Source organism: Mytilus galloprovincialis, chromosome 8 (assembly GCF_965363235.1).
Source record: "Mytilus galloprovincialis chromosome 8, xbMytGall1.hap1.1, whole genome shotgun sequence".
Lineage (NCBI taxonomy): Eukaryota > Metazoa > Mollusca > Bivalvia > Mytilida > Mytilidae > Mytilus > Mytilus galloprovincialis.
In genome coordinates, this window is record NC_134845.1 from 37200897 (window position 1) to 37221857 (window position 20961).

General features: G+C 31.5%; 1 protein-coding gene across 2 annotated transcripts; it reads right to left on the reverse strand.

The window, feature by feature from the left end:
- Positions 1 to 859: 859 nt before the first annotated feature.
- Positions 860 to 20882, reverse strand: LOC143085694 (ganglioside GM2 activator-like). 2 transcript variants are annotated; one of them, XM_076262190.1, is made up of 5 exons: positions 20572 to 20882; positions 17353 to 17526; positions 7356 to 7529; positions 3098 to 3237; positions 860 to 1362 (listed from the first exon to the last, which is right to left on the reverse strand). In XM_076262190.1, exons 1-5 carry the CDS (start codon positions 20785 to 20787, stop codon positions 1359 to 1361), a joined length of 708 nt encoding a protein of 235 aa, XP_076118305.1. In that variant the 5' UTR covers positions 20788 to 20882; the 3' UTR covers positions 860 to 1358. The 2 variants fall into 2 exon arrangements, with proteins under 2 accessions (XP_076118305.1, XP_076118306.1); XM_076262191.1 differs by lacking the exons at positions 860 to 1362; positions 3098 to 3237; positions 7356 to 7529 and adding exons at positions 12881 to 14338; positions 14739 to 14885; positions 15437 to 15604 and having other exon boundaries at positions 20572 to 20878.
- Between the last annotated feature and the right edge of the window lie 79 nt (positions 20883 to 20961).

A 20961-nucleotide genomic window follows, 5' to 3' on the forward strand; every position in this document is an offset into this window, starting at 1 on the left:
TTGCCACAAAAAGAAGCACATTTTTAATTAATCACAATTTTCACTTGCGCAGAAGCAGTATATACAATTTGTTGCATACCACTAAAATAATAAATAATGTAAAGAATCAACAATGTGCATGTTTTGTAATTATGGTTATCAATCCATAATTTACTCTAAATTATAGTACCAAAATTTATAAAAAAAACAATGTCCAGCACCAATGTGCATGTTGTACCTAGCCAAGAACAAAACTGGAATATATTTTTGTTGGGTTCCTAAAATTTGTTTCAAAAACATCCTACAAGAAATGTTTATCATTGATATCATTAAAAAAAACTGGCAAGAATTGTACATGCACCGAGAGCTCTTACAATACCATATGGATAGAGGCAAAGACATTCCAAGGGACATAACTCTTTATAATATAATAATAATTGATCCACACTTATTTTTTAATTGTTCAAGACATTGATAACAATAATTTCACAAAAATCTGGCAAGAATATTGTGCAGGTAAAAATCTGAACAAGGCAGTTCGTACATGGATGATCAGTATGTCTATGCCCATCACACTGTACAACATGTACAAATAAGACAAAAACACATTAACAGAATATGTTCAGCAGCAGAACATTATATAATCTTCCACAGTGTATGAACCCTTTGATTTTCTTAACAAATTAATGTTTTACTATACACATGCTGCATATAACCTAGAAAATTAAAGATGAAAACCAGGAATCAACACTTCCATAAAACCATCTGCACCAGTCAAGGATTTCTTAGAAGGGACAAAAGTCCAGTAAATATGGAATGTATGAGTATTCAGTTTTCTAACTCAATTTAAAACTATTTTTTTTTTATTATAGCTATGATCAGCTATGTGATTCCTACACATTTTCCTGGCTAATTTAAATTCAACAACAACATGGAAGCTGAAAAATCTTACTTTGAAAAACCTTTTTACATTATATTGCATAATTATTTTGAAAATATTCAATAATATCAAATTGAAATTTAACTCCTCTAAAATACATCTCTGAAGTATTTAATTTAAAAAAAAAATCATCATTTGTATGAGCAAATTTGATTTCAGAAGCTATCACTTTTTTACTAGCTTTTTTAAAAATTAAAATGCAGTAGGTCGGATGGAATATATCTGATGAATAAAAATTGACTTTTAATTCACGAAATTCAACATTGATATCACTAACAAATTTACAGTAAAAAAAATGTTTTCTCATTTTCCTGAGGGTCTTTGAATTAAATTGAATTCCCCCTTTTCCCAGTATAAATTTAATCTAAAATGTTCTTGTTCATCCTTTTAAATCTTATCCTTTTCAAATTCTTTCTTCAGTTCAGTCACTTGATCTTCATTACCTGAAAATATATGGTAAGAATGTAAAATGTTTAGAGGGAATCATCACATCTAATTTAAAATCATATATTATATAAGATTTGTCCTCTACCTTAAAGTTTCAGAAGTAATAAAATTGAGAATGGAAATGGGGAATGTGTCAAAGAGACAACATCCCAACCAAATAAAAAACAACAGCAGAGGGTCACCAACAGGTCTTCAATGTAGCGAGAAATTCCCGTACCCGGAGGCGTCCTTCAGCTGGCCCCTAAACAAATATATACTAGTCCAGTGATAATGAACGCCATACTAATTTCCAAATTGTACACAAGAAACTAAAATTAAAATAATACAAGACTAACAAAGGCCAGAGGCTCCTGACTTGGGACAGGCGCAAAAATGTGGCGGGGTTAAACATGTTTGTGAGATCTCAACCCTCCCCCTATACCTCTAACCAATGTAGAAAAGTAAACGCATAACAATACGCACATTAAAATTCAGTTCAAGAGAAGTCCGAGTCTGATGTCAGAAGATGTAACCAAAGAAAATAAACAAAATGACAATAATACATAAATAACAACAGACTACTAGCAGTTAACTGACATGCCAGCTCCAGACTTCAATTAAACTGACTGAAAGATTATGATTTTATCATATGAACATCAGGCACAATCCTTCCCGTTAGGGGTTTAGTATCATACCATCATAACATATATGAGAAGAACATAACCCGTGTCATGCCAACAACTGCTTTTAGAATAAATGTGTTTAGTTCCGATGCAAAGACCTTATCAGTGACTCAATATTAACGCCAAAATATGCAATCTTTAATGACTTGACAACAGTATCGTAATTATATCCCTTCTTAATAAGTCTATTCAAAGGTTTTGTAAGTTTCTGAGGTGAATACTGACACCTTTGTGCTTTATAAAGAATATTTCCATAAAAAATTGGATGTGAAATACCTAAACGTATTAGAAGTCTGCATGTTGATCTATATTTATGAATGATGTCTTTATACCGATGATAAAATTTAGTAAATGTTTTGACTAGTTTGTGATATCGAAAACCCTGGTGTAATAATTTTTCAGTAATACATAAATTTCTCTCGTTAAAATCTAAAACATTGTTACATACACGAGCGAATCGTACAAGTTGAGATATATAAACACCGTAAGATGGTGACAAGGGAACGTCACCATCTAAAAACGGATAATTAACGATAGGAAATGAAAAATCATCCCTTTTATCATAAATTTTAGTATTCAGCTTTCCATTAGTGATATAGATATCAAGATCGAGAAAAGGGCAGTGGTCATTGTTAGTATTAGCTTTATTTAAAGTAAGTTCAACAGGATAAATTTCATTAATATACATACTGAAGTCGTCATTATTGAGAGCCAAAATATCATCCAAATATCTAAAAGTATTATTAAATTTGTTTATCAGATGTTGTTTCGATGGGTCTTTGCTTATTTTTGTCATAAATTGTAACTCATAACAATACAAAAACAGGTCCGCAATAAGTGGTAAATACATCTTTGACTTCTTGAACGAAGAAGGGACAAAGGAATGGACACACTGACCAAAAAGCATTATGCCCAAAAATGAGACATAAAAATATTCAAATAAAGAATTAGAAGATAAATATACAAAGCAAGTACAAACAACACATTAATTCATAAATACAGTGTTGTTTGACATCAAAACAGTGGAAATTATATTTAATATTTCAACCAATGTAATGATATTTCTTACCCTGATGATACTGATGCTGTCATATCAATACAAAACACTTGTTTTCCTTTAGCCATGACCATTACTTTGATCCTATAATCTCCTTGTGAAAAGACAGCAGCATCAATCTCAAAATTAGCATTATTCATCAAATATTGACCCTGAAAATATGTTATATTAATCAGTATTATAGAAGTCTATGTGTGGTAGTCCATGCTTTGTTAGTTTTCTGTTTTCAATTACAACTGATTTAAAGTCTGGGTAATTTATAGTTCTACATTTTGGTAGAGATACTTGTCTATTGTTGATGACCTTTATATATTGTTTTTTGTTTTGTTTTTGGACTGTCATCTCATTGTTGAATATATTACATCTCTTTTAACTCAGGATTATTGTATAAAGTTTTCATTACCACTAGTGTCAGAGCCATAAATCTTTTTCATCATCATAAAATCATTTATCAGTTTTGTGCTAAGCTTCAAATGAATTATTTTTATTAGCAATCACTTGTCATTTTTAATCATTTCTTTCCATGTATCTTTAAAACACAAAACATAAAACTTTTGGCAATATATATAGACAAGAGGCTGTCACAACGACAGCAAACCGGATTTATTAACATTTATTTGTGTCCTGGCAATATCACAAGAACCATTACTGATGAATGGTGAAAGAGAAAATCATCAATATCAAATTTGACCTCCATTTTGTCATCAGTATCAACATATTAAAATTTGAAAAGCTTAGATTGAATGGTTCATGAGTAAATGCAATAAAGTGAATGGAAACGCCATTTTACGATCTTTCAAGAACCATAACTCCTGAACGGTAAAAGTCAAAATCGTCATTATTAAACTTGACCTGTATTTTGTCATCAGCACGGGGGGGTAACTTCGATATTTTTTTGGTAGGGGTGTGCCATTTTTGCCTTAAAAAACGTACCCATTTTAATATAACATTCACTGACATTCAGTACCTATAGTTATATAAAATGTTAAGAAAGAATGACCTATACTTATATACAATATTTAAAATATGACCCATGCTTATATAAGCACTAACTCATCATCACTCATAATTCATAAATATACCAGCTACCCTTAAGTTTTTATATATGAATTGACATCATTTGTTGCACATATATTTTATAATGTAAGATTCTCAATTTAGCATATTTATATATGATATATGTAGATCATACCTCAAATCAATATACAGTTATCAAACGTAAGTGCATTTTAATATAGGATATCATTAAAAAGGAGGGTCATTCTTATATAAAATCTCGCAAAATTATGACCCATATTTTTGGCACATCCCCGTATACCCAATAATAGGAAGTTGACCCCCCGTGGTCATCAGTAACAACATATAAAAATTTCAAAAGCTTTGGTTGATTGGTTCATGAGAAAATGCACGGACATGACTGGAAACACCATTTTTCAATCTTTAAAGAACCATAACACCTGAACGGTAAAAGTCAAAATCTTCATTATTGAACTTGACCTCCATTTTGTCATCAGTAACAACATATTAAAATTTGGGAAGCTTTGGTAGAACAGTTCATGTTTAAATACACAGACACGACTGAAAACTCCATTTTTCAATCTTTCAAGAACCATAACTCCTGAACAGTAGAAGTCAAAATCGTCATTATTGAACTTGACCTCCATTTTGTCATCAGTAACAACATATTAAAATTTGGGAGCTTTGGTAGAATAGTTCATGCGTAAATGCATGGACACGACTGGAAAAACCATTTTTCAATCTTTCAAGAACCATAACTCCTGAACTGTAAAAGTCAAAATCGCCATTATTGAACTTGACCTTCATTTAGTTGTCAGTAACAACATATTAAAATTGTAAAAGCTTTGGTAAAACGGTTCATGAGTTAATGCACGGACAACATTTGATTGCCGCCCGCCCGCCCTGTCGCCCGCCCGACTGCCCGCCGTACATCCCCAAATCAATAACCGACATTTTTGTCACAAAAATCCGGTTAAAAATTGTATGGGGTTCTAAACAAGTGAAACTGCGAGCTACTGCTCACTGACGATACCCCCGCCGCAAGTGGATAATATCATAATAGTGTAAAAATATGCAAGTGTTCGGTAAACAGGAAGTTGTCGAGTGATGAATCTGAAAACGCATCACACGGTATAGCTGACTTATAAAAATCCTGAAACCAAATTTCAGAAATCCTTGTATTGTAGTTCCTGAGAAAAATGTGACGAAAATTTTTAACTTGGTTATCATGTGTAAAATCATACAAGTGTTCGGTAAACAGGAAGTAGTCGAGTGATGAATCTGAAAACGCATCACACGGTATAGCTGACTTATATAAATCCTGAAACCAAATTTCAGAAATCCTTGTATTGTAGTTCCTGAGAAAAATGTGACGAAAATTTTCAACTTGGCTATCATGTGTAAAATCATACAAGTGTTCAGTAAACAGGAAGTTGTCGAGTGATGAATCTGAAAACGCATCACACGGTATAGCTGACTTATATAAATCCTGAAACCAAATTTCAGAAATCCTTGTATTGTAGTTCCTGAGAAAAATGTGACGAAAATTTTCAACTTGGCTATCATGTGTAAAATCAGACAAGTGTTCGGTAAACAGGAAGTAGTCGAGTGATGAATCTGAAAACGCATCACACGGTATAGCTGACTTATATAAATCCTGAAACCAAATTTCAGAAATCCTTGTATTGTAGTTCCTGAGAAAAATGTGACGAAAATTTTCAACTTGGCTATCATGTGTAAAATCAGACAAGTGTTCGGTAAACAGGAAGTTGTCAAGTGATGAATCTGAAAACGCATCACACGGTATGGCTGACATATATAAATGTTGATACCAAATTACAGAAAGGGTGGATGTGTAGTTCCTGAGAAAAATGTGACGAAAGTTTCATGGGACGGACTGACTGACTGACGGACTGATGGACTGATGGACGGACTGACGGACGGACAGACAGAGGTAAAACAGTATACCCCCCTTTTTTAAAGCGGGGGTATAATCAAAATATGGACAATATGGACAAGTAATGAATACTCTGTCCACACTATTGACTATATTTGCCATTTTGGAATTTAGGCTCTTTAACTTCGTACTTGTTTGGCTTTCTAACTATTTTGATATGAGCATTACTGTTGAGTCTTATGAAGAAGTAACATGCGTCTGGCGTATTACATTATAATCCTGGTACCTTTGGTAACTATTTACACCAATGGGTTGATGCCACTGCTTGTGGACGTTTCGTCCCTGAGGGTATCACCAGCCCAGTAGTCAGTTCTATGGTGTTGACATGAATACCAATTATATGGTCATTTTTTTAATTTACAGTTTGCAAAAGTATAATTTTGTAAAAAACTAAGGATTTTCTTAGACCAGGCATAGATTACCTGTAATCTTAGCTGTATTTGGCACATCTTTTTGGAATTTTGAGTGCTCAATGCTCTTCAACTTTGTACTTGATTGGGTTTCTAAATATTTTGATCTGATGAGTCTTATGTAGATGAAACATGAATCTGGCATATTAAATTATAATTCTAATATGACGAGCTTCTTTCCCTTTATGAATAAACCCATGCTTTAAATCCAATAAAATTTGTTTGCACATGCGTATATTGACTACTGAAGAATAACGAATTTTATCAAATTAGCATGCATTTAATATATTTCATTAATTTAAAACATTTCAAAACTCTTAAAAGATGCACATGTTGTTACTAATTCATTTATTATGACTGTTATGTGTTGCAGTTCGAAATTGACATATTTGACCTAGATACAATAACCGTTCATGCTGGCTGTTCTTTCATTCTTTCTACAGGTACGAATCGCCGTTCTAGATTGGCGCACTCTATTAATGCGCTATATACAAATATACACCTGCACCCACTAAAACTCATATTAATACACAAAGAAACGTGCCACTAATCCACACCTTCCTCATTCATTTGCCAGTCGTTTGCTTGTTTACAAACAAAAAAGGGAGGTTCATGGAAGAGCCTACACAAACGCTCTACACTTAATACACATCGGACATAGACATTACCTTACTTGTCCTAATCAGAATCACTTGGGCAAAAATAATCACGAATATAATGCCTACCCATGTTAAAACTACAATAAAGTATAGCTTGCATCAATTATTTCTTAAGTCTGGTACCTTTAATAACTATTTGTAGACTGTAAGGCAATGAAAATCAAAGGGGATAGTTATTATGGTCTTGGGGCAAACCCCTGCCAGCTGTAAGGACATATCAGACCTACCTTAGTAATAGGGCACTGACATGGAATTCCTGCTGCTACCAGTGGGTCTGGACATTGTACGATCTGGTCCATTAGTTCACAAACATCTGTATAATTACATGTAAACAGGTCCTCGATACAGGGTATTTCTACAAACTGGCCTTGGTTATTCTTTTTTTCCCATATAACACTCATCTTCAAAGAGAATTTTAGAATTTACAGGTAACGCTATCTAAATATTGTAAACTAAGCAAGCTAAGGATGTATAGCTGTGTGTTTTTACAAAGCTTTATCTAATCAAAGAGCTGAAAGCTCTGAAGAAAAATGACGCCACTGTCTCTAATATTGGGATAGTTTTTATGCAAGTCTTGATTTTCACATACCGTAATTAGTTTAACAATGCAACATGTCTTGTAAGCATATAATTGATATTCGTATATGTGTGTGTGTGAAGTGAAGGTGACAACTGGCTGTATTTTCTAAGGCAAATGAATAGGTCAAGACTACCTGAATTGTACAAATAAATACCGTAGAAAGGCTTGTATATTTCTCACTGGTACATAGTCTGAATCCTGGTCCGTTCGCGCCCATTCACGTTTGCGCCCACTCATGTTCGCCCCCTCTCACTTTCACACCCTACATGTTCGCACCCAATCTTAATTGGTTTTGTGTTTAATAACTCTGTATTAAGCAAGTGTTTTCTTATAAGTATAATTGTTGTCGTTGTCTCAAAATAAAGAGACAGCATTTTTTTTTGTGTGTTGAATAAATCTTAATCATGTTTTGGATAGTGTATTGTTAAAAATAATAATAATCCTCTCTAAATAAAGTGGTATTTTGTCAACGTTTTATTTTGTGTTGAATAACTCTTAATCATGTTTTGGTTAGTGTATTGCTATGATTGCTATAACTTTGTTTCATTGACTTGTTTCAAAATGAAGTGAGATTCTAACTATGTTTTTTTCTGTGTGTTGAATAAATTTTATCATGTTTTGGTTATAATAGTGGATTGCTATATTTTGGTTCCTATATTTTATTGTTTCGTTGTTTCAGATCAAAGGGCCCAAGCTGTTAAAAACAATTATCTTTTGTGTTTTTCCTTTAAAATCTTCAATGTTTTACTCATACCAAGCTATAAATACATTCAGTATTTACACCAAAGCAATTTAAAACAACAATCATGATTTTCCAATTATTCAACTTGAATTTGAATTAAAATTGGGCGCGAATGAGTAGAGTGCGAACAGACCTTGGGTGCGAATGTGCGAGGTGCGAACGTGTAGGGTGCGAAAGTATATTGGATGCGAACAGACCTGAAACCACATAGACTGAACCCCCTTCTTCCACAAAATATCAAACATTTATCAAAGAATTCTAGTCAAACCGGCACCTGGACAAATCAGCACCTGGTTAAATCGACACCTGATATAGTCAATTCGTCACCCATGTTAAATATATATTTTTAACAGTATTCTAAGCAAAAAGAGTAAAAATAAGAAAGGGGTTGCCAAAATTTTTTCAGTATTTAAGCAAAAAGAGTTAAATACTAACTTTCACATTTTTGGGTGTTCATGTACATTTTGTATAAATTTATTTTTCTCAACTAAATGACTTTTTTGGTATATTTTTAATGATATAGATATGAGTAGTCCAAATAATTATTACGTCTGGCAAGGCTTTTTTAATTTTATTCTGGGACACCTTCCTATGACCGCAAGGCTATGTTAATTTTTATCTGGGACGCCTTCCTACGACCTTCCTACGAACGTCGTAGGAAGGCGTCCCAGAAAAAAAAAATAGCCTTGCCAGACGTCATAATTATTTGGACTAATACATGAGATATTGGATATTTTTATGCATTATTTTAACCAGTTGAGCATTTTACAGGATTGTTGGTTTAATGCTGTTTAAACTTTACTGAAAAAAAACACCTTAAATTTGCTAATTATTTGGCATGAAAGTTTGATTTATTGAAAGGGACTCATAGTTTTCCATTTTATTTTAATAATTGTCTAATTGTTAAAACAACAGCTTCGGTAAGGACTTCGTTGTTTACCTTTATACACAACAACATATTCACTTTGGTTTCGTTGTTTACCTAAATACACAACAACATATTCACCATGTACTTGGTAACAGTTATTAATTAATTGAATAGAAAATATTATAACAAATATTATTGGATGCCGAATTGACGTCAAATAGGTGCCGATTTGACTAGATGCCAATTTAACCAGGTGCCGACTTGACATGTAAGTTTCAATTCCTCTGCGATCGTTTGCGGTATTTTCTTGAGAAAACCTATTTTCCATCATCAAAGAGAAGATGAAACTGCTTGAAAATGATTCTGGAACGCTTCATGATTGTTAAAATAAGTTTAATTCACTCAAAACACAATTTTAAAACTTGCGATGTTTAAACAGGAAGTTTCAAAAGCACGTGTAAAAGAAGAAATTAACCGGTGAGAGAGGAAATCCGTACATGACAGATATCACTATAGTACGACTTTAAAAGCAAAACAGTTCCATCCTTTTGTAAAACAGTCTTTAATATACCTATCACATTAATGTTTGAAGGGTCTTAAGCTTATTCAAACCATATAAGTCGGTATGAAACACCAAAACGGAATGAACAATAACCGATTACGTTTTGTAGTTTACAAATTCTAAACTGGTTCCTGGCTGATTACTACACCATGATCATGCATAATGATAACACAAGCAGATTCCAGTTTGTATGGAAAATAGTAAATACGAAACCAAGAGCGGTAGGCAGAGAAATGTTATGAAGTTCAGGTCGCCAGTAATGGAACAATGACTGCGTCATTTTCCAAAAAAAAAAATTTCAATGTAATGCTATTATAAATCAAGTGAAATATACCTTGATAGTCACTAAATTCTTTCAAAATGATTCTTAAATAATGTGGATTCACTAATTTTTTGTTGATCTTAATTTTAGGATAGTGGATACTTAATTTCTTGATTTTTACAATTTTTTGTCTTTTGTTTAGTACTTTCAAAAGTTGGAAAAGTGCCCTACCTGGCACCAAATATTAAGTTTAATTTTACAAGTTAATGAGAAAACATGCGGATTTTTTTAGAGCTGTTCTCACTAGCTTTATCATTTAAATCCCCAAAAGGCCAAAAATAGATTTTGGTGAAAATTTACAATTAGCTAGAGTATACCACTTAGTTCTAAGATTTGCAGAACACACTGAAGATTTGACAAATTAAAACATCAAATCAGATATGTAATGTGTTACATTGTATAACAAATATAATGTAGAAAGATTTATGATGATGTGTGTGCTCCATGATTCATCCTAAATATTAATGGATATAAACTTAGAGTTTTACATTGAGTTGCATCGAGAATCGTTTCATGAAAAGATTGTAGATTTAACAAAAAAAAAACCATGTCCCATCTTGACATTTTTTTATCTATGATTCATTGATATATTGGTCTATAAGTCCTTAGTCAAAAGATTTGCTAGAAATAGGGGCCATATTGGGACCTATAGAAACCTACTCCTTTTAGAGTTCACATATATTCATGAAATTCGTAGTATTCACTTTAAAAAAAAATGAAATAGGGTTTTAATTTTCATCTTTCTCAGTACAAAAAAAATGTACCACAACTGACTTCCTAATGCATAGAATATCAATCACGAATCAGCATTCAAAAAATAAATACAAGTCAGAAAATCATATGAAGACTGAACATGCTTCTAAAATTTAACAACAGCCACTTACAACTCAAGTGAATATCTGTGGGATAATTGTGACAAAATCAAGACATCATAATTGCCGGTGACTGGTTTTTGATATGTCTTTCCAGACCAATAGCTTAATGATGACTAATCACATCTTACTCATTAAGGACTGATTGATTGTTGGTGTTTACCACCACTTTAAATACTCTTAGCTATATCATGGTAGCCAATTTTTAAGTGAAGGAAGCCAGAGGTTCTCTCTGGCTTCATTCACTTTGGCAGGAAAACCTTGCATTCCTTATTAATTAGGATCAGTCTTATACGGCGTTTTGAATTTGCGCCGATTTTTTCTTTCATTTGCGCCGATTTTTTTTACAGGTAAATTACAGGTGAATAGATATAAGAAGATGTGGTATGAGTGCAAATGAGAGAACTCTCCATCCAAGTCATGTTATTTTTCATTTATCATTTAAGACCTCTTCCATTAGCCATTTGTACAAATGTAATGAATTGTCAATCATAACATGTATATAACTGTTGTCCCCTACTCACTACTGGGAGATTGAAAAAGACCCACAAGATACACCTCCAGACTTTTTCTTGACAGTACCCGTAGTTCTTTAACCTCTGTCTTTCGGACATCTGCCACATGTTTATGCTCGATCAGTGTTTTGACAATATAATCCGTGGTGACTCTGGGTTTACACGATTTGTGGTACATTCGTAAGATATGTTCTTATGTTTCAGGACACTAACCTTCCGATATGTATGGCCCTCGATGATTAAAGAATTGACTCTTCGGCTCGTTTCAGTGTGTTATATGTCCATCATGTTACAACGAAGTTCCAGAACAATATGAATCAAAATAAACTTAAACATAAATGAACAACAATTATAACCTGATTTTATCAATGGTATAGTACAGTACATGTACAAGTATTAACTTACCTGTAAATCTAATTAGGAGCAAATATAAAATCGGCGCAAATGAAAAAATGAAATCGGCGCAAATGAAAGAATGAAAATTTTCAAAATCGGCGCAAATGTCATACGCCCGTCTTATACACTTAACCAAGAGATTGGTTGAAAGTCAAAACCTCAAAGTTTGAAGGCTATAGGTAGTGATCAGTTTTAGGTCTTTCAAGAGTAAGTCATACATATTTCATCAGCACCAACTCTATAAGTATATACTGTTGTACTTAATTCATTGTTAGTAAATGAAATTAAGGTATACCTTATTTTCTGTTTTGAATGTCACTTTTATGGATTGAGGAAATATCTTATCTTTTTGGGATACTTGATTTAGTGGGTTTCATAAATACTGAATGTAAACCTATTTCGAAATACAATATATTTAACACATAAAATTTGTAGTTTGATTAAACCCAGGAAACCCAGGAAATCCAAGAAAATTAGTATACAAAGAACAATAAGAATCCACATAATACGAGATAAATTTGAAAATATCATCATCGCAATGAAAAACATGAACATGTGTCCATAAAACACATGTCTTGCTCCCACTATCAGTGAAAAATGAAATATTGGTTAAACATCTAATTTGTCATACAATGTATATTCTTTTTCTTAAGTTCATATAATATAATGAACAAGTGCAGTGAGTTTTAAAATGATATTTCCACAACTTCAAGGAAAACAACCTTAAACCAACTGTACACAATAAAACAGAAAACAGACAATCGAGCATTGTCCAGTATCCACAAAAACATTTTTTTCTTATTTCAAAACTGAATACATAGCATACAACTGCTTACAAAGTAGTGAGATAAATATTATAATGATGAACATTCTTCTGCAAAAAATAACACAAATATATTTTATATAAATTTTATTACATGTAGAATGATGATGAAGTTTACATAATCAAAGCTTTTAAAGACATTCATTGTATATAGATATAGGAAGATGTGGTATCAAAAATTATAATCTATTTACATAAAAAATTGAAATAACTCCCTGATTCTTTCTGGTAAAAATTCACGTTTTGTCCTTTTTTTTTTAAATGAGCCTATCTAGTAAGACCTGATACAATTTCTGTACTAAAGACGACATAATGTTTTTCTTACATGACATTATTTTATAAATAAAATATGAAGAAGGGAAAGCTTGGGATTAAAAATAATACATTTTAATATACTTTGCATTATTCTTGTGTAAAAAAAAAATCATAATAACTTGAAACAAAATGTACAATAAATAGCTAAGATACAGATCTATATAATAAAAAAAAGCACCAAAATATACAAGTTCACTCACTACACTGGACTTAATTTCAAATCACAAAATAAATAACATAGAAAAATAGAATTGAGATCTTTATAATGTGAAATACTAAAGTTCAATAACTTTTAAATCAGTCATTCTTAGTAACTGATCCCAATATATATAATTAAATGCTAAATACATGAAAAAAAGAAGCAGTATATGACAATAAACTGAAGATGCAAACTAAAAATTAAATAATGTATGAAACAAATTGGTGAACAAATTCTTACCCAACATTTTTACCCTGATTCACCAATGCACAAATTGAATGTAGAGTACAAATCTTAAGAAATTTTTTTACATAGTATAAGAATGAAGCTTGTATTTTATGTAAATTTTACCTATTTTTACTTTAATTTTAACAATTTCTTTGAAATGCTATTTGAATGATATCACACTTGAATTGAATCAACAACAAACACTTGTAAATAAATATTTTTTACTCGAAGACAATTTATTGCACCAAGTTAGCCCCAATTGCAAATGTATTTTCTTCTCAAAACTCACTGACTGCACTGTAATTTTTTCATGGATCATGTTTGTTATTTTACTAAAAAGATTGCAAGAGATTTAAAACATATTTTGACTTCAAAAAACAAGGACCAAAAACAATATTCATTTAAAAAACATTCTCCACATTTGACCTGAAATTATTTTTTTCTATATCACAAATTGTGTGTGAGTATTTAAAACAAACGTAAGATACATGTTCCAAACAGACAATCAAAATTGATAAATTGAAGAGAAATAGACAAAACAAACCATGACAGAAAATGAAAAAAAAAAATGAAAAAAGACTGACAATAACGTACAAGATATTACCATGATTACATGAAAAATAAAGATTGAGAAACATTATAAAAACTCATGGTTGATTTCAGATAGTCAGGAAGGGTAACTATAAAATCTGTGTATGTGTGTGGAATCACTGGAATGTAGGAAATTGTAATTCGATGATTCTTCTAAAAAAATTCCCTCCAACTGTACTGTACTATCCTTCAAATGCCTGAAAAAAAATAATGCATGCCAAGTTATTGCTGAGATAAAAATTAATTGAAGAATATGTTCTCTATTTAGCATAAACATATAAATGATTTTTACTGGATATACTGAAAGCTGATAAGAATATTTTGTTTTTTAATTGTCGATACCTGGACCTTTATAAATTTTATTTTCTCAAGTCTTTAATATTTTCATTCCTCAGAAAAGTTCTGAATGCCTGACCTTTTTTTTTGTAAGTCACAAAATAACACAATTTTCCTCTGATATACCAAGTCAATTAATTAACATAAAAAAATAACCTTTTCCTGGTTATTTTTTGTTTGAAATATATTTGTCCTGTTACAAAAAAAATTATCAATGAATCAAACATTATTTGCTGTAAATGCCAACATTTCCATCTTTACCTTGCTTTAATAAGCCACTGAAGCATACAAATCTAAACAGGCTGCCTGTGTTTTTTCTGCACGTACAATAGCCTTTATATGATAATCTCCTTCAGGAAGAAAGGCGGCATCTACCTCAAAATCAGTGGCTGGAAGATTGTAGGTGTTCTGAAAATAACAAAATATTTGTTCTTACTGGAAAAATCATAAAATTTAAACATTATCTACTCCATTTTGCCTAAATTAACATATCAACTTGAAAATACCTATTCTGATGATCAGCCATGATACATTTAAATGATTAAAAATTAAAGAAAACATTTTTATTATTTTTATCATTTAGTATTTTTACATTTGTATATATCTTGCCACTCATTTGTCTATATACAAATCTGTTTAATCTTCCAACAGAATATCTAATTGACAGGGTAAAATTGGTATGAAAATATATAATAGATTTACCAGAATACATGTATAAAACTATTTCAAGTCTAAGTGTACTGAAATGAAATCTTAAGGCTTGAATATTTCAACCTCACCCTAACAAAATAACCCAATCATCTAGATTTTACCTCTGATAAATCTGATTTTAATGCAAATATTTATGAACTTTGAGAATATATATACCATGAAATATTGCAATTTATTTATGAGAACAGCAAAAATGACATCTTTTAGAAGAGCATATGTTTGTTGCATTGATTGCTCATTACGATTACCTTTTTGAATGGGCACTGACATGGAATACCATGTTGAATCAGAGGATCTGGACACTGAACATCAGCCAGGATGCTGCAGACACTGTTATAGGTACAGCTACCAACCATACCTATACAGGGTATCTTAATATAGCTTGATCCTGACTTCTTAAACCACTGCACATCCATCTTTAAAGAAAAATATTAACTGATAACAATACTCAATCATAACCATGATCAATACGATATATGATAATGAGTACTAAAAATATTCTTCAATTTCCATTTCTTATTATTTGAAACCCTGATTTGTAAACACGGTAAAGGGTATCAATTTTGTACTCTGTTTATTTAAATGAAAATGACTTATTTTGATTGGATAAATTATTGACACCTCAGAAAACAGGATGCTTTCTTCTCCTCAGCAACTTCATTGAGGGATGACAAAATAGATAAACAATGAAAACAGTTCATTGTTATCAAATCTTACTGGAGTAATTAACCTTGTAATAGGAAATAAAATCATACTTTTTAACTTTTCTCATCATTTGGTATCTCTCATGTCTATTGTCAATCATTTAATCAATAGTTTCTAAAGTCTTTCCCACTTTAAATTATTTATTTAAGACAGTTGCTATCAAATATGATAAGAAAAATCTATATGGCCATCCTCTTGACTAATAATAATTTCATTGACCAGCCAAAATAGTATTTGTTTAGAGAAAATAGAGGTTAACCAGGTAAAACCAATTAAAAGACATCCTTAGGCAAATAAGGAGGTACAAAGAAAAGTTGCAAACAAGGCAAACATTTTATGATTTGTTTAAGTGAAGAACATCTACAGTAGTCCAAGAGCAAGATAAGAAAGATGTAAAAGCAGAAGGAAGAAAAGATACAGAAGGCACATGCTCACCTTTCAACTTGTACATCTTTCTTGCTCTTCTTTAACACATGCATTACTGTTTACCATCCCATTACTTTTAATCAGCATTCAAAAATTATTTCCGAAACATGATACAATTTTGTAAATTCAGAATCATATATCAATTGAAAGAACTTTTATTTAAGTCTACACTGGATGTAGAATTGTCAAATTATATAAGTATCAGTGTTGGTTTTTTTCAGGAGGTAATTAACATGATTAAAGAAATTTAAATTTGATAAAAGTACAGTCAGTGGACAATGATAAGACATTTTTCGAGTGAGAACTCACTTTTGTTCACTGACTGTACTCCCCTTTGCAGCAATAAGCTTTTCCAGGTTGTAATGAGAAGCAAGAGAAATAAGCATAAACATATAAAATTGTTTATTGCTTTAAATAAACATGTTAAAAAATGCAAATATTCTCAGTTTGCACAATGTTGCATGGCTTGAATATAGTTTTGTTAAAGATTTATAAAAAAAACCTTCCTGGTTGGAGTAGATACAAAAGGGAGTAAAGAAATAACAATAAACTAATATTAACTCTTAAAGTAAAAAGTAAAAAAAATAAATGTGTTTGCCTATTGATCTTGATTTTTATTTTCTCAAAAAGAGGTACAATGTTTAAATTATCATGCAAGACTAAGAGGTCAGATTCTCTGAATTTATTACTCTCTAGAAAGGACCAAAACATTTTTTTATAAATTTTCAGACTCTTTTTTTTTCATAATGAGGTCATTGATTTGGTAATATACATTTGTGTAAATGAGATGGAAGTGTATATTAAATGTAAGAAAATAAATTACCTATGAAAAGATGTCACTATTATTTATTTTCATATAAACCATGTATACCATGCTCATATCAACTTCATACATTATTTTTACTTGACAGCTGAGCATCAACTCGGTGTCTGAGAGTATGATGTACGTGTATCATGTGTACATTGTATATATACCATGTATACAGAATGATTCAGTGATAAAACTGTAGAATGGTAAATAAAATATAATTACCGCTAATGGTTTATCTAGCGTTGTGTTGAGTGTAAACCCTACAGATACAGTGATGGTTCCTGGAAACTGAATAGGGTCTGGGGATATGTTTAGAGAGGAAATCTTTCCTGCTGCACTTCCACAATCTTTCCACTGAAATCCATTAATTTGACTTCTCATTCCACTGGTCTTCATCTACAAATCATTTGATTTATGACAAGTAGCTATGGGCTTTAGCCTTACATTTACATGGCTTGCAGCAGGCACAGATTCTAGCCATAATTGCAACAGGTCACATTTTTCATAACTCAGCAATAAGAAATTAAAGTAAATAAGAAGATACACATACATGTACACATATTTTTTTTAGTTCATAAGTGTTAAATACATGTAATACAGAACTAAAAATATATATGCATACAGGCTAATATTAAACAAATACTGTTTATAGCATATTACTAATATTGTATTGCTAAAACATTTAAAGAAAGTCTTTCAACAAAAAAAACCAACAAAAATCCATTCCCTACATAACTGAACCTGAAAATTATTTCATGTTCAGGAACGACAGACAGATAAATCTAAACAGCTGAAGGGGAGGGCATAATTTCAGAAAAAAACAAATATTAAAAATTCTTCTGCCTGATCTTTTAATTAAAATTGAAGAGTTGAATTATAAATATCAGTCAGTTTTATTTATGTTTATCATGATTAAACAGTACATGTACAAGTATATTGATTATTATAATGATTATAAAAGAAATTGTAAAACATGCAGAAAAGACAGCAATTTCCTTCCTTTTTTGTTTTAACTAAAACATTATGTAAATATATATATGTATTTATAATTTTATAGAATGCTTTACTATTTTTAACAGCTGTTTATTAAACGAATCAATAAACTAGAATTCTTCTAACAAAACACAAATAAGAACATAATGATACAGCAAAATGTATTTATCATACTCAGTGCTCTAGCTAGAAATCAAAAGGGGCAGGGTGCCAGTGGAGGGCAGGGCACTTTTTATGATAAGAAAAGGCACTGCTCATTTTTTTTGTCTACGTTACTGTGTGTATCACGAGTTAACGAATCTCTTTTTTTTTTTTACTGTATATGTTGTTTTTTTTAAATAAAGATGCTTTTCAACTATAGTCTTTATTTCATTGTTTGTGTAGTTATGAATGATATAGTACATCTTCATCAACATATTATTTTTTTACAGTTTAACTTTACTCTACCCATTATTAAAGAATATGTGGTTTTTTTTCTTATCTATATAGGAATTATAGCACTTAATACTAAGAGCATTACTAATTTAACAATGTTTAGAACATGGATTGCTAAAAGTATAATTATCAAGTAGAAATTGCAATATATATTTTTTAATATGTTCAAAGACAGTTAATATCTTTAAGGAAACATTATTATGTTATTATATATTCAATTGGTAATTTATTCCTTTTTTTGATACTAGATAATATTTTTAGAGCACAAATTTGTAATAAGCTAAAACAGGGCAGTGGCGGATGCAGGAATTTTCGAAAGGGGGGGTGCTAGCCCAGGGCAAAGGGGGGTGCAGGGGGGGTGCAAACATATGTCCCGATTCAAATGCATTGATCGGCCAAAATAAAGGGGGGTGCGGACCCCCGGAACCCCCCCTCTGGATCCGCCACTGACCTGGAAGTAACTCCAAAATCAATTTCCACCCCGTTTGGGTTAATTAAAAACTGTACTTGTCGCTAACAAGTTGAGATGGAAGGCATTTCTGTAAAGGCATAGTTTTATTTTGATGACTTAAATTCAATTCTAAAGTCATGAAAGTCTTCATTTATATACGCTCTTCCATTGTGACTTGGAGATCGAAAATGCGGACCCAAGCTAAACACACTCGCTGACACATTTATCAAAAGTATGACAAAAAGATACATTGTCCTAATTAAATTACCTAGTTATTAACACCTTTGAAGTCTTTATCATTGTAATTGATTGTAATGACATGATTAACCTGGGGGCAATCACACAGGTGTCATATATGTAATTAACTTGGAGATCAGAAATCGATGAAACAAAATTTTACCAAAACGGCACAAGATAATTTTGGAAAAAGACGTCAGGGCAGAAGGGCGCGGATGAGGGCACCCAGGGCGCAGCTGAGGACACCCAGGGCGCGGCGCCCTTCTATTTTGGGCTAGCGAGACCACTGATACTGTCATACTGTAAAATGCATATGTTATTTACATTTAAACCATGACAAGTACAAATGTATATGTCTAATTTCATGATAAACTGTTTGATCTTTTACAGTATCATGTCTATCTACACTTGTAGTAGTATTACCTAACCTCTTAGTCTATTTATTGTTTATTTTATAATCTAAACTCTGAACATAACCTAATTAAAGTTAAGGTCATGATTATTACCTCATCTTACATGTATTTCATATCTGCATGACCATACATAAAACTCATGTTCACTTTAATATTTACTCTACAAAAGTAACAATCCTGGGCTACAAAAAATGTACCCCAAAAAATTATATTCATACTTTTTAGAATCTTGTGACTTTTTAGTGATTTTTACATTGTAATTAATTAAATTAAACTTTAAAGCAGTACAGACCTGCACACCATACTATATGATAAGGACAAACATTTAAGATTAAATATATGATACCATGATACAAGGTTGCTGATTATATCCTAATTGTATCTAAATAAACCTCTGATGGTTAAATATTTGATTAAACTATCTGATCTTTAACATGGTTATCTACTTATTCTATTATCATGATTAGTCATTTCAGAGCCTTTTATAGATGACTGTGGCATAAGCTTTGCTCATTGTTGAAGGCCGTACTGTGACCTATAGTTGTTAGTTTCTGTGTCATTTTGGTCTCTTGTGGACAGTTGTCTCATTGGCAATCATACTATATCTTCTTTTTTATAATTAATACATCAGACATTTGTCACATATATTCTAGCTTTCTTTGACATGAAAGTTATACAGCTATGATGACCTCAGCTATAGGTCATAAATATATAGTATTTTAAATTTTTTAATGTTCTTTATATATTAAAAGGGGTGTGAAATGTGTATGAACTTCTCAAACACCCCCCCCCCCCCCCTTTTCCTTTATAATAAATAAAAAAATATTAAATAACTTTCTTTTGAGGATTGTCTATATTGTCTATATTTTGTTTAATCCTTTTTAAAACGAAAGTGACCAATAGCTATCTTACCAACTGATCAATCATATTCTGCTTAAAACCCTTGCTCTGAGACATATGATACTGCATCAAAAGTTGGCTGACATTATCAGTGAAGCGATTTTTAGATGATTTGACATCTTTCAGAAGGCTGTCAATCTTAGGCATTTCAAAGTTAAACACATTTGGCAATGCGTGCGCTATTGACACCAAAAGCACAGCTGAGAATGAAAGCAGTGTCTTCTTCATTGTGTTTGGTGTTTTTGTACGTGAAAGGTTCTGACAGCAGTATCAACAGAATCTTCGCTTGGTCAGGCCGCTCGATGATCACAAGACTTGTCACGTGATTTTTCTAAAAATAGGCCCAACATACGGAGCTCGTAGATTTGGAATCCGGTCATAAATAAAATATTTTTAGCTCAC

Coding starts and splice junctions, on each gene's coding strand:
- LOC143085694 (XM_076262190.1), bottom strand. CDS start 20,787: ATGAAGAAGACACTGCTTTCATTCTCAGCTGTGCTTTTGGTGTCAATA. Junction 7,530..17,352: donor CGCTAGATAAACCATTAGCG/GTAATTATATTT, acceptor TTCTCTTTGAAG/ATGAGTGTTATATGGGAAAA. Junction 3,238..7,355: donor GTCAGTGCCCTATTACTAAG/GTAGGTCTGATA, acceptor ACATATTTTCAG/GGTCAATATTTGATGAATAA.